Source organism: Apteryx rowi, unplaced genomic scaffold (assembly GCF_003343035.1).
Source record: "Apteryx rowi isolate R43461 unplaced genomic scaffold, aptRow1 scaffold_75, whole genome shotgun sequence".
Taxonomy (NCBI): Eukaryota; Metazoa; Chordata; class Aves; order Apterygiformes; family Apterygidae; genus Apteryx; species Apteryx rowi.
In genome coordinates, this window is record NW_020451038.1 from 1672052 (window position 1) to 1687277 (window position 15226).

At 42.9% G+C, this 15226-nt stretch overlaps 1 protein-coding gene across 1 annotated transcript in view; it reads right to left on the bottom strand.

Annotated features, from left to right (window-relative positions):
* Positions 1-15066, bottom strand: part of QRICH1 (glutamine rich 1) — a 28623-nt gene extending 13557 nt beyond the window's left edge. Inside the window, exons 1-4 of the mRNA XM_026088067.1 lie at positions 14835-15066; positions 14602-14662; positions 10405-10734; positions 774-1793 (exon numbers count right to left, since the gene is read on the bottom strand). Of these exons, the coding sequence (XP_025943852.1) occupies positions 774-1793; positions 10405-10713 (1329 nt within the window). The 5' untranslated portion in view covers positions 10714-10734; positions 14602-14662; positions 14835-15066. The remainder of the gene's footprint in view (positions 1-773; positions 1794-10404; positions 10735-14601; positions 14663-14834) is intronic.
* Positions 15067-15226: the final 160 nt, after the last annotated feature.

Genomic DNA, 15226 nt, shown 5'->3' on the forward strand with positions numbered 1-15226 from the left:
CAGATCGATCACTTTTGACTTTTTGGTAATAACAAAAAATAAATACTACTTGTCCTTGCACATAAGACAGGGCATTAATAACCCTAATTATTCAAGTTCTAAAAGCCAGCTTAAAATAATCTATGGCTTACAGATAACAATAAAGTCTAAAAACCAGCAACAAATTTGGCTGCTGTGTTTGCCAAGCACTCTATGAAGAGATGCTTACTTGCCACCGCTCATTTGTTTTCTTGCCCACCAAGCATTTACTGGAAACAGGACACAGCATTGCAGATAGATACATCTAATCTATAAAGTTAGCTCTGACAGTCAGATTTCAACACTTTCCCTAAGTACAGATCTGCTAAGGTCTCCAAGTGCTGCTCAATACAAAGTAACCAATGACTAGATGACTAGTATTTGCACAAAAGACTTCTTTTTGCTGCAATTGTCCCTACCTTTCCACTGCAATCCCTAGAGTGGCTCAGAACACTGCAGAACTCAGAGTACCTGCCGCAAAGAAGCTAGCAATGAGCATATATCTATTAATTTACACTACAAAGATCAACATGGAACTTTCTTCCTTCAATTTTTGCATCTTATAATTATGTTCCAAAATTAACACGGCCCAGTTCTACATCTGTCAGGAGTCAAATGCCATATGTCATGCCCAGACTACTGGGATGAGACACATCTCTGCTCCCTAGATACCAGCTGACCGCAGATATCCTCTCTCTCCATAGCATTTGCAAATCATTAATCAAGGACTGAGACCAAGAAGCAGTTTGACTTACCGAGCAAGTGACTTGTAACTGCTGCTGCTGCTGCCCCTGCTCCTGGGGCGTGGGCTGCTGCTGTTGCTGCTGCGGGTCCCATATGTGCACTGTCTGTGCTGTATTCTGGTATGTCCCTGCCACAGCCTGCACTGCCACTGGAATGTGGATGTTGCCATTCATAAACTGTGCTGGAAAGAGCGAATTAGCAAGAGTCTGCACCACTTCCTCATGCGAGTTCTTCACTACCGAAGTACTTCCCACCATCTTATCCTTGTCGTCTTCCAGCTTCACGGTAGCCAGCGTTGTTGGTGAGCCACTGACGTGGACGGCATTGTAGGCCTCCTGAGGGATGGCGATGTGAGTTATGTTTTGCTGCTGAAGGTCACCGCGTGGTTGAGCAGAATAAACGGGGATGGTCCAAGTCTCTCCAGTGGGGCTAGTAATGGTCCCAGTGGCACTGTACAGGTGGGCACTGTCCACTGTTAACAAGTCTGGCCTTAAAGAGACATAACTTTGCTGCTGGCCCTGAGGAATGGCCAGCACTGTGGCAACTGGCTGCCCTGAAATAGCATACGATACAGTAATAGGCATATCCACTTTGCGTTTCTTCACTGGCTGAAGGACACTAGCAGTGCTGATCCGCCGCTCTCCCTCTCGTGGGGAGCCTTGTTGAGAAGGTGGAGGCGACAGTGCCCCAACTGTCTGGATCTGTATCTGCTGGCCACCAGTAATGGCTTGTCCTGCCACAAGCTGGGCCTGGATCTGCTGGTGCTGTATGTGTTCCTCCTGTATCTCAGCAGCCTGGATCTGTTGGGCAGTCTGCACATGCTGCACTTGGATTTGAGCTGCCTGCAGCTGAGACGGGCTGGGGCTCTGAAGAGACTGACTCTGTATTGTCTGGGATGCCTGCTGCTGCGCCTGGCCCTGGATCTGCACTTGGACCTGTATTGGTTGCTCTGAAGCTTGATGGACAGTGAGTTGGGGAGAGAGCTGTTGGGCGGAGACCTGCTGCGGTGACTGCTGGACCTGGACCTGAACCTGCAACGATACCAAATCAGCAGTTAGAGATCAGCAAGTGTCAACAATTCAACAGTGCAGCCACACACCAACATGGTCCATCACTGGAGCTCTATGCTCCTGGCCTCTTAGGCTCAGTTTTATGATTCCATATACTAATCCTCTACCAAAGAGAAAATGAAACTGAGTCACTAATGGCTGACAACACAGACAGAGTAGATATTGCATTTGCTAGTGCTGCACATTTTTCTGTTCTTCTCAGCAGAAATAGAACAGTGCCTGAGCTACGTTTCTCCTCCATCCTCAGAAAGTTCTATGGGCTCATGCCAACAGACTACATCTTTGGGAGCCGAAAGACAGTCTCCAGAACTATATGCTTTGCTACAATGTTATTTCAGCACAGGCCTTGCTATAGCAAGTCTTTGAGGTCATCTCTGATGTTAAATCTATCTTGCTACAAAACGCAGGAGCTTGCTTCATTCTTATTATGCCCTAAAGACCAATTTTACTGCTTTCAACCCCAGTCCCCAAAATGGCTCCAGGATCGCTTGACAGTGACAGGCACTAAGGAATGATAAGTTGAAACTAATGCTTGGCTCTTTCCACACAAAGCAGAGAAGCATTATTTTGAAGTCAAGTGTTAAGTAGCATAGTAGCACTTGTATAGTAGCACTATACAAGAGGTGTCAACAGAGAAAAAGTTGCAAGTGTAACCTGAATCTGTGTCATGCTCTAAAGGGCAACATTGCAGCATTTGTTCTTTAAACTTCAGAAATATTTCTTTGGCAGGGATAACTAAGGTTCAGTTAGCATTTCATTATTTACTTATTCCACTTAATTCCATTTATTGTCCAAGTTATTCAGCTCTATTTTCTCACTTCTGCATTTACACAATGCTGAATAACATGGGCGAAATATTTTTAGACTTGGATCCAAACAGTTCATTATAGTTTAGGGGGAAAAAAAATAAAATAAAAAAAAATTACATACTCTTTCTTCTACAGTCAAGAGAGCACTTTAAGGTTTCCTAGGATGCCTTGGGACTATACTTTTGGAATTGACCACCCTTCCCGCACTTATGGGGAACAAGGTAAGTACAGATCTCTCTGTCCTGGCATATTACTTCCAGCTCGGACAGCGAGCTAGAATCAATGCATTTAAGAGCCTGATGAATCTAGCCTCCATTAGCTTACACAGTCTCCTTTTGAACCTATTTGCTTGAAATGAGTAATAATCTGTGCATTTGCATAGTGACCCTTTTTGTGAAAAAAGAACTTGCATCAACGTCCACTTGCCCAACAATCATCATGCTATCTAGAAGCGGTCCAGGAGCAGACTTGGAGTTAGGAGTCAGAGGTAGCCCCAAACACAAAGTTTGGTTCTGCACAGCTTTACGCTCCAGCCCTCACACTCAACACAACTTCCCAGGGCACTACATGAGCTTTGCTCTCATCTTCTGGATGCTTCACCGCTTTGTCCCTCCAGACTCACAGAGCCACTTTGTTGCATTTGCCTTGTTCTAGAAGCAATGTCCCAGGCTCTGGTGATCGTCTGCTTTAACAGGTTTCCTTAATGCTGCATCTTAAGTGGGTAATTAATTACCCAACCTCTCCTTTCAAATCCAGCTATGAGAGATGTAGAGTTTTATAGTGGCACCTATGAAAGCTGTATGATGGTTGAAGTCAACACTGATTTAGTCATAAAACCTTATTTTCCTTACTCACATTCTCTCACCCTTTTCTATCTCACTTATTTAAGCTCCATAAGCTAACCTAACATTTGCACAGAGACTCCACACTAGCCAGCCTGACAATACCAACAAGAACTGCCACTTAGGTCTACGCTTCGTAGATACAAGAAAACTCATCCCCACCTCCCAAAGTCACCTCTAAAACATCTTAAAAACATTAAGGATTCGTTTGCAGCCAGTTAAGAGTTGCCAAGGAAAAAGTGGGCTAGCAAAATGCATCACTTGCAGACCAATTTTTAAGTCACCTCCTGTTAAGAACTAATTCTATTCCCAGGAAGAGCAGCAAAATTTAAAGGTTTCTGCAGAGAGCTATATGCAGTATACTGTAATCCAGATTATGTGGATTTTACGTAATTTCCAGCAAGGTAACAAGAAACATATGACCTTGTGCCAGTATGACAGTTTAAAAAGCTGCATCAATGAGCGATTTGATCAGGCAGTTAATTGAAAAGGATGAAGTCACCTACGGGACACACTTTTTTAATTCTATTTTGATGCTCATATCATACTGCCCTACAGACTGGCAAAAAAGCCCAAGCATATATCTTATCTGCAGTGTGTTTGGGGAATCTGCACAGGTTGACTAAGAACACCTTAAAAGTACCTTCACCTTCTATGCATACAAAGTTTTAGATTATAGTCCTGCTACTGCTTTAGTATATACAAAGCTACCTCTCACCACCTCAGACTAGTGAAGACCATTTTTGTTGCCAGCAGTAAGAAAGTTTGCTCCTGCACTCAATTTTATCATGCAAGTGCAACTAGAAAGGTAATGAAGTGGGTTTAAGCAAGAGGCATCTCCAGAACTAAGAACAGACAAATTGAGATTGCATTTTCTTTTTTCAGCTTTGGGATCCTAAGCCTACTATCTCTAAAACCCATGGGCAACTTCCACTACTTTCAGGACGTGAGGAATCATGACCTAAGGCCATATGATACTCCCCCAGACATAAATCCTAACCACTAGAACTAGGATGTCTTGCTACTGCTTTCGAGTTCACACAGCATTATTTTTAATATCCAACGAATAAGCCCAGACCCAAGTGAGATGATAAAGTCAGACTCCAGAATCACTACAAGTTCTCCATACTACAAACTACCGGCACAATGTTTTCAACTACAGATTGTTCCTATTTAAAGGAACACTGAAGCTATACCTACTACTCATCAGACATCCCTTGGGTATTACACTTCCCTTCAAACTACCTTATTTTGCATTAGCTCCCTCCTTATTTCGCAAGTAGTTTGTATCCAGGAGCGCTACAAGTATTTTTCAGATTTACACACTCAGTCTGAGACTGAAGTGTCTTGAGTTGGTCTCGTTGTCTAACTTGAGATCTGAGATAGAAGGCTGAAGAATTACTCTGAACAACATCTGTGGTTGACTTTTAAAGACAACTCTACACAAAGAGGAATGCCTTAAGTTTACCGGCCAAGACCAACAGCGAGGCCTTCAACCTTCTGCACAAGGTGAAGACTGAAAGTAACTGCATGTTATGCTGGGAATTCCTGGGTTATACTGTTGCAAAAGAGGAACATGCCAAGTTACCAGTACTGAAAGACTGCTAACTGCCAGAAGTTTGGATGGAACACCACAAAAAGATTTACTTCCCAGCAGGCTACTATCACGTAGAGAAATGCATTTTACCACGAAGTATCTAGAAGTTTGACCAACTACTAGCTGACTAGAGAATCAAAAGCAGTAGAAGTCAAGGCAGAAAATAACACTCTAGCAAGTGAAAACGGCTGTTTTATAGGCTTGAAAGAGAATCTTTTGTTACATTAAGCTCAAAACCACAATCTGTCTAGGATTGAGCACACGCACAGAGAAAATAAGTAACTCCATGAGCAAGGAAACAAATAAAGCCTGGTTTCCAAAACATTTTTTCCCCCTCATGGTTGATAGACTAACTCCAACTAAAACTTGCAAGAAGGATATTCACAACATGTCTGCCCTGTTCGATTCCTTGTTAGGCAGAGAATCCACACTGCAGAACTGCAGTTCTGAAATAATTAAATTGAAAGAATTCACAAGCAAAGGAAATCTCATTTGTGGACTGACTGGATTACCTAGCATTTCCTAAAACCTCACTCCAATTGAAACTTCTCTGCTGGTTAAGGTATTCATAGCAACTCTTGCCTGCATGGATTTTCCAGCATCTAGCCTACTCTAGAGCACCAACATGCTCTCTTAGATGCTTATTTTCCTGAACGTGTCTTTGTTTCCTGAATCTATATTTACACTAGGAAGTAGTATGATACAAAAAGAGCAGATCTTCAGAGCAAGACTAAAGGACCTAGCTTCCTTGTACTAGGCATTCCAGGAGATTTTACTTCAGACTTAGATGCTTGTTTTCCAAGCCAGGCTAGACCTAGCTGCAGCAAGACTACCTCTTATGGCTTAGTTTCATCTGAAAGGACTCCTCACCGATAAGCTCCAAACCAGGAGTGGTAAGCAGGAGCAGGCAGCAGACCTGCTGCAGGAAGTACACTTYGAATAAACCCCCAAAGTAACATAGCTGCACCTCAAACTTCCACACTTGCGCAAGCTGACTGAAATCAACCACTCAGTCAAAAAGTTAATGACAGTAAGAGAACAACAATCTCACCTTTTTCAGCCCAACTTAAAGAAATGAGGCTTAAAATACACTTTCCTCAGGAACTGTCCTAAGCCAAAATGATTCCAGAATTAAAAACATTAACACTGTAATAAAGGATTCCTTTTTACAACTTGCCAAATTTACCTAGCACATACGCACAAGTATAAAATAGATCTGCAATACAGAGTAGGTAAAAACACCAATCACTCTTAAGTAGCAGGAAACGTTGAACTTGTTATACAACTGCTTTACAGGAAGTGCTTTGCTATCTACCAAAGTAAACAAGGTTTATGGGGAGTGTACAGGTCGACTGTTCAGAACAACTGCCAGACAGGCTCTCACTCTATGTTTTTCCTCTGCTCATTCATCAACTTCTGTAAGATAACTCCACTGGCCAAAAATATGCCTTTTATGTGTTTGAACAGTTCTAACATCAAGCCTATGTTGTCAAGATACATACGGGGGTAGGATTTAGACCTAAGATACTTAAAACACGTGAACTAGGGAAAACAAAACAGCTCCCCCTCTCACAAAGAAATCTATTCCCATGCATAAGAAGGGCCATCTCTAAAAACACTACTCTTGACTACAACCATACTTTGAAGAGACACACTCAGACCTAGCAGTTAGTATTAATTAGCATTTGCTACACTATTATTTGGATGCTTTCAAAGATAAACTAAAAGGTGCCTTACCTTTTGTTAGAACAAGAGAGGCTAAACTTCAGAACTAAGATGGGAGGCAGGGGGAAGGGGAAAGCCACATCCAAAGTGAAGGAAAGATACATTCTTGGCAGAGGCAGAGAAAAAAAAATTTTCTTCTGGGCTACTTAAGTGCATCTTTCCCTGCCTTACCTCATTAATACCAGCCAGCTTCCTATAATGGTCTGAAGTCATAGAACAGAGACTGGGGAAAGACTGAGAACAAGTAAAAGCCAAACAGTGAACATAAGGAACTGAGCAGTTAATAAGACATAAGAACTTAACAGTTTATGGAGGTATTTAACCATTCCCTACACAGGTCTGCAATCTTGCTCAGCTGTAGCATCTCCCCTCAATCCCAGCCCAAGGAGTTCTTGCCATGTAGCCATCATTTAGCCAAAGTCTTATTAAAGGGCTGGAAATGAGGATCTTCCCTACGTGCGCTGTGTATGTCCTAAGCAAAAACACCTTACTCTTCTCTGGTGTTCTTTCTGCTAAATCTTTTTACTGGTGAAGATGAGAACCAAAGATGAGACCTCTGCAGAAACACCATATTCCATAAGCAAGTTAATGTTAATACCTTTTTGCTCCAGTATCATCAATTCTATAGGACCTCAATGCACAAGACCAACTAGCAATAACCTTGCCAAAGGCAAAACTGGAAAAGCTCTGACTTGACTGGAGCAAAACACAGCTCTTCCCAACTAGTACAGCACAAAGTACATCAACTTGGGATACAAAGCTATTTCTTAAGATTGATAATGGCACTGCTGTGATACTGGCCATGGAAGGAGCTCCAAGACACTTGCACTTGTACAAAACCTAACTGGACAGTTCCATCCACTCAGTTTTTGGGTTAACAGTGTCTGACAGTCTGTTGAACCTTATCAACGAGAAAACCCTAAGGTATTCAAGAAGGAATTCGAGAAGTATTCTAAGGCACATCTCCTTCAAACAGAAAATTTATTTTTCCAGAATAAATAAAAACAGCAAGCAGTCATGTACTGTCATCATTTGTCCACAGCAAGATCTAGGATGAAACCTGAGCACTGCCTGTCTATGATCATAAGGCTGTCATCAGCACTTGCAACTGCGAGGTTGTATCTGACTGGTCATATTATTAGTCACCTTCAGCACCATCGTCGCACAGCTAGACCAGTACAGTCATTCAAAGGGTTTTCCACTGATTTGCAATTGGGTTAACAAAAACTAAGTCAATAATTGAGTCAAGTACTGGGATGACACAAGTTTTTTGATCAAAATCTAAGAGGCTTCAGAGGATGAACCAAGTTTCTCATGAGATAACACAAGCAGTGGTTTAGCAAACAAGGAGTAACAGCTAAAGCAGCTCAATAGCCAAGCTAACACACAAAAAAACTAGAACAGGGTGAAGGACACTGTTTTCAGCCCATATTAGTTTGCAGCCAACTTCCTCATGGTCCACATCCAAACTCTTCAGCTACCGTTCTGCAGCAGTGTGAACAAGCAGGATCAGATGTGCTGCTCTGGTGAAACACTGTCCATCCCAAAGTTGTAACAAAATCCAACTTTGTTCAGGCACCATGCTGTGTTACTGTTGCCACAGCAATAGTCTTGAAACAGGTGAATGCTAAACCCTGAGTTTAAAGTTAATCACATCTTGATGAGAAATCTTGAAAGACAGAAGAACATTAAAGTTCTTGTGGAGGGGTAAAGACACTTTCCCACCTCGGTCCTTGCAAACCAGCAAGGCTAATTCATTCACTTCAAGATAACTCTGAGACAGTTGCTGAAATACATGCGAGCCCAATTGCTCTGATGATGCACAAAAGCTGCAGCCATATCTAGTACCAGGTTATGCTACCCGAGTGTTCTGGGGGTTGGTAACAGACCAAAGCAAGCTGCAGGGTAGGCAATACGAAATACTAATTATGGTTTGTACTGACAGGCATGAAAGAAGGTATTTTAAAGTAGCGTCGCTTCAAAAACAAGGGGGAAGAGCACAGACAACATTCCTTAGGAAAGTTGTGCAAGGTCTGATTTTTGTTAGGTATTTTTCACAGCCCCTAGAGCGCAGGCCATTTAGTTTAAAAAATAGGAACAGGGCTCTGACAGCAACTCTATGGTTATTTTCAAGAAGGTCAGGTGCTTATTTTTTTTTCTAGAGTGTATGATATATGACCTCTGTCCCCATCTGCCTTACTAGAAGGTTTGGAAGGGTCAAGTCTGAACTTTGAATAGTTCTGAAAGGAGGCAGCAGCAGGAAAAAAGTGCTTCCTCATAATTTTTCAACTGGTTTGGTGCCTTCAACATTTTCAAGACTGAGGCACTCCCCCCAGCAAAAAAACATAAACAAACTCTTACTTCTAATGAAAATGAAAATTTTGACTGAAAATCTGCTAGCTGGCAGAACCAGAAGCACCCTTGATCAGTTTGAAGAGTCATGAAGAAATCCTCTTCATCTGTCCATCCATAAGTCTTAAGGCTTTTATTCTCCCAAAGCTTTATGACACAAGTTACTGTAGGGCAGTAAGTTAGAGCATGAACAGGCAGCATTCATTTACTCTTTAGAGAGAGTAATTGCAGGTGAATTACTCAGTGAAAACAGAAAGTAACTTTGTCTTTACTGTAGGATGTCAGCATGCACGTGCGCTGCTAACAAGTCAGTGTGAACTCGCCACAGAACAATAATCTCATCTGCAGTAATGTATATCTCCTTATTTGTTGCAAAAGAGAAAGCTTCACAAATTTAGATTCAAGCTATGGAAGAGAGAAAGATTCTTATCTGAAGTGTATGAGAATTACACCTGTAGTCAGAGTCCAGCCGTTTTGAGACATATGAGAACCTTAGCAAATGCTCTGTAGACTCATATAGGAAATACGATTGGAGGACCAAGGCAGTTATCGTAAGTTTTATGTTTTTTTCTGGTGCTAGATTTGCTTATTTAATGCTTAAGAAAAAGTTACTGTAATATCTATTAAAAACTAGAGATGACTCATTCCACTGTGCAAACAAATAAGCTTCCTTGACACATATGTATCCTTTAGAAAGTCTTTCAAGAAAGATACCTTCCCTCGTTGATAATGTAAGTTGACTTCCCCTGCATTTTCCCCCCCAACTTAAAGGCCAGTTCAAGAGCAACAACATTCCCAATGTTCAAGTAAAATCATTCTAAAGAGTATTGATTTCACTCAAAAAACGTGAAGGAGTTAGATTCCAYGACCACTCTAAACAACTAGACAGAGAAACTAAGACCAGACGAGGGGGAGGGGTATTTATAGCTGCTTCACACAGAGTGCAAGGCTTCAGGGAGTTGTGTACATGCCAGAACTGTCAACCATTTCTCAAATAGGTTACACCACTACATTGCTATGTATGCTGCTCCTCCTACAGCGGGGCTCAATGGAGGCAGAATCAAGAGAGAAATTTGCCATCAAACTCCTTAAATGAAAGAGAAATAAAGCTGTTTTATATATAACATTATTGGCCCTGTCTCTTCAGTACTTGCCTGTGGTTTCAAGTTAGACAGTAGCTGGCTCTGAACACTACTCTGTGGGTTAGCACATCATACGTACATTCAAAGACGATTTAAGATGCTTACCTGCACTTGCTGTGGTTGCTGAACCTGTATCTGCTGCTCTTGCTGAGTTTGCTGCTGGACACTGGTTGTCACAGGACAAGCAAGTTCAAGCAAAGACCCAGCCACCTCTGTGCTGTCCGTGTAAATGCAGTTGCCACCTTGCTGATACACCATGGTGGTAGTGGCTGTCTGCTGAAACTCCTGCAGAGCTTCAGGCCCCTTGGAAGCAAGGGAGTCCAGGAACTCCTTCATCCTGTGCTGGGGGATTGTTCGCGCCTTCACACGGATGTATTCTTCAAAGGAAATGGTGTTCTCCAGAGAATTATTCATATTGCAAGGTCCTTAGGGTTCCTTAATAAAAGAGAAAGGTAAACTATTAACTACAGCACTCCTGTTGTGCAAGGATATTCCCAACTCCAGTAACTCATTTCTCACACTGAGTACCATATGAAAACTAGCAAACATGCACAGCCAGATGCCCTGAGACAGATGCTTTAGTTTTACACAGCATCTTGTGCTAATACACATTTCTCCAATTAACCCTGAGCAGCTCAGGGAAGTCTGAAGGATAACCACATGTAACTATGACACCTATTTAAAGAGTACACTGCCATGAGAAATCTTCTTCTAGCATTGGATTTAACACAGATCAGGCCAGTCCTGTAACAGACTAAATCAAGTCACACTGTTTCATTCGTTCGCAGCATGCAGTATTAGTGACAGCAGTCTAGAAATCAATATCTGTGGCCCAGCTCTGCAGCCACAGAGGTGGGAGTACGAAGCAGCATGTTCCGGAGCAGGCCGTGCAGTTCTATTCTAAGCAGCTCATGGGAAGCACAACGGAAGAGCATCAGATGCAGCGTTCAGCCACGCTGCTATTAGGACTAGGACAGCCCTATTGATTTGAATCTAACAAGCAAAAGGAAATAAGCACTGGAATTAAGAGATTCCTCAAACTGGGAACTAGACACATGGAAAAGGAGAAGTCTCGAAATGACAGAGGCAACAGCAGCATCAATTCTTGATATCCCGTTGTTATAGGAAGAGGTTAGCATGAAACATGCCATGCATGAAAACGAGAGAGACAGAGAAAAAGAAAACAGAAGATCAGGGAGAAAGTGAGAGCAAGGAAAAAAAAAAATCCACTTGAGAACATTAGAAAGCTCTAGCGTTTGCTCTCTGACTGCATTCTCCTCTCTCTGTTATTGACTTATCTTGTTTAAGCCCAGAAATTATTTCTGCAGTGAGTATACTGTTAAGGCACTAATTAGTCCTGATACAGGGTAAATAGATTTGAGCTATAATACTGCCAGCTGCTGAGATGGTCATGAAAAGATGTGAAACAGTACAAGATTAGGACCAGAAGAGGGAATTCAGTACTACCAGATCAAGCTGTGGAGGGGTAGAAAAAGCAACAAACACCACTGTATGTACATTAAGACTGTAATTCTAAATAAAATAGGTATGAAAAGCAAAACCACTTACGTAGTTTTTCCACAGTGATTTGATCAAGTGGAACCAAGATGGAAGTATTTGATTAAACACTAGACTTCAACAGCCTGCCTGCAAATGGAAGTTAGTTCTAGACTTTCAGCAGTGCTACACCTCAGTATAATGGTGCTCTACAAGTCCAGTTCCAATTCCCACCAAAATCAGGAGATGGAGCAGATTTTAACCACTCTTTGCTGCTATATGACAGTAGCATAAACACCACAGAAATTTATTTACACGGAGGTTCACTGCTAATGCACCAGACCAGGCTCTCAGAAAACAGGAGTATCAAACATAAGGGGAACACACATGAGGTAGTTCTTGCTGAATATACAATTTATGGGGTCTTCAAGCAACAAATGCTGCTGTATTAGACTACTAAAGAAAATATTCTTAAAACACGCATCACTGTTTAGTGATAAAAAGCACATGCTAATGGCGTTCACTGCTATTATTATTAAATGCAACAATTCTGTAAAAAGCAGCACGCAGGGGCTCCCACAGAGCCAGAGCTAGACAGGAGGGAAAAAAAAAAAAACCCACACACCACCCTCCTGTGTCTCAATGATTTTGACAAATTTTCAAGCCAGCTCAGTGTGACAGAGCTAATAAGACTATTCGCTTAGTTGCTGACTCAATGAAGCTTCTCCACAAGCCACCCAAGAACAAGCCAAGTATCTCTGTAAGCTCAGCACTCACCTTTCCCTGCTGAAGAAGTAGCAACACTAACTGCTCAGCCAATACTCTGTATCTCTCTATAGAACACATTATTAACCCCTTCCCAGGTGACTGCTGACTGTATGTCCACGGTGGAACCAAAGCAAAATACCTTGGTAATGTACCTTCAGTGACTCAGGGCCTTTACCAGACACAGTCAAATGAATCTTGCACCTAACTGCAAGAAGCTCCATTAGTTCTTTGAAGCTGGAAAACACAGACTGAGTGATTAGCTTGCCCAATTTTTCTGCTTACAGCTTGCAAATACTTGACTTCAGCACCACAGCTGGGCTTTCAGAAGCGCGTAATCATTTTGCACGCCCACTTAGAGACGCATTAGTGGACACAGCTTTCAGGGGGAAAACTCTTCTGAAGAATAAGTCTCAAGGATGCCAAGCTGGGAGCCCAGAAGAGAATACTACAGGTGCTATTTGATGCCACAGTGAAGCTTGTCTGACAGCTAGCTGCTGCTGAACAGGATGGACTCACCTCTCAGCGAAGGTCCTGCCTAACTCCTTGCTCCTGCATTAGTGCTTATTATGGTGCAATGGCTCAGGGAATCAAGTCATAGGAAGCTATTTGCTTTCTGTTAATCGTGTCAAGGGAGAGCGCAGGGAGACCAGCCGGGCCACTGTTTTCAGCAGCAGTTTTCCATTAGCCCTAACAGCTATGCAATGTCATCAGACTACATCCTGGTAAGACTCATATGTCACTTTTGGGAGTCCAACCCTTCAGCTGAGAGCTGCTCATAGGTACACACTGCTCCTCCACAGTAGAGGCCAGAAGCCACCAGAAACCCCGATGCATAAGCAACAGCCCCAAAGATCAGGAGGATTCCGCCACCAAATCTTCACCTACCTCTTCCAACCACCAGGAAGGTGAAGATATATAGCATGAATTCTTTAGATACAAATCCTTGGCCCTGCTCAGTTGCTCCATCTTAACCAGTTCTCTTTAGCAAGCATCAAAATCAAAAGCCTACTAGCCCGCTCTTGTGAGTCTTCCCCTGTCACAAGCTGTTGGAAAGAAGCTCTCTTTCCCTCGTCTAGCATRGAGAGTCTTCGCTGTTATTCAGATAAGATTATTACACCGAGAGTTACTAATGCCTAGAACGGTGAAATGCTTACCTGGACCACTACAGCATTTGAAGTCCCAATCACGGATCAGAACCTCAGTGCAACCACGTGGTATATAAAGCATAGCCCCTGCTCCAAAACAGCAACAGGAACTCCCTTTATAGTTTAAGAACATGGAGAATCTGCTCTCCAGTATTGGCAATGAGAAAGGAGCTAAAGATACTACAGGTAAAAGAGTAGGCAGCACCAAGTTTCTTTCAGAATCACCCATGCAATTAAGGAGAGGGAGGGGGAAAAAATCAGGCTGAACAGACCATTCACATTCTTGTCAGTTTGAAGGCTACTTGGGGGTTTCAAGTAAAAGCACCAAACTGCTTAAAACTGCCCTTCACAGAACCCTATACAGAAGCAGAGGTACCAGATCTAGCTGGAAATTCAGGAAAGTAACATTGTATTCAGAGAGATTTTATTAATACTCAGAAGATCTGAGGGGGAAAAAAAAGAAAACAAACAATAACAACTATGTTTCTGACTGAAGTCTCCTTTAAGACTCAACAGTGCATTCAAAAGGTTTTTGTACTTCAACATACACAGCTTACCACTGCAGTTGCCACTTTTACTGTTAGTTATTATATCAATTTATGCATTCCATTGAACTAGTAGGCATCTGTTAAAAACAGCAAACACCCATCCTTACTTGGCAGCATGTGTTTTTAACACTGTATTTTAAAAATGAAGTAAGAGTGTCCAAGCAGTAAACTTTCTTCAATATCGGGACATAATTTCTCCCTGCCCAGAGTAACTACATTTTCCAGGAAATAAGTTCAAGAAACTCTTTGGAGATCATGAGCACATATGGTTAGTTCATAAAACTTAGACTGAGGTTACTGAAAACACACACACAACTTGCAGCATGTGGACAATCTGGACTCACCAGTCACCATGTTGCATGTATTTCTGCTGCTCTTGTCCTGAGCTCTTAGACTTGTAACGTTCTGGAGAAGACAGAACAAAGAAGCCCTTTCCATCCCCAGTTCCTCTTTCTTTATTAAAACCATTTTATTTTTTTTTTTAAACGGATTCCATTGGTGAAAAAAAAATCAGAAAAAAAAAATATAATCATCTAGAGGTCCTTATTTAAGAATTGCGAGATGCCCAATTCCTAACCGATTTGTTCCTCGGTCTGAACACAGGCTAAGGAGAGCCGGCGCTGGCGTGCGTGTGCCGCCCGGCGCGGAGCACTGGGTGCCGCGCAGGCCTGACAGGCGCCCGTCGCCGTTGACACTGGAGTTACTGGAAGGCAGAACTTAGAACAAGGCAGCAGCAGTGACAGGAGCCAGAGTCCCTCCCTGCTCCCCCCCCGCAGGTGCTCCAGGCGCAGCGACCCCGCGGCTGCGGGCCAGGCCSCCCTGGAGCGACGAGGCCGAGCTCCGCGTTCAGCCCCGCCACCGGCGGCGGCCCAGCCTGGCCCCCCCGCGAGAAGGGGGCGGGGAGCCCGCGGCGGCCCCGACGCCAGCACCGTCCCCCCGCCCGGGGCCGTCGCCGCCTTTGCGGCCCCG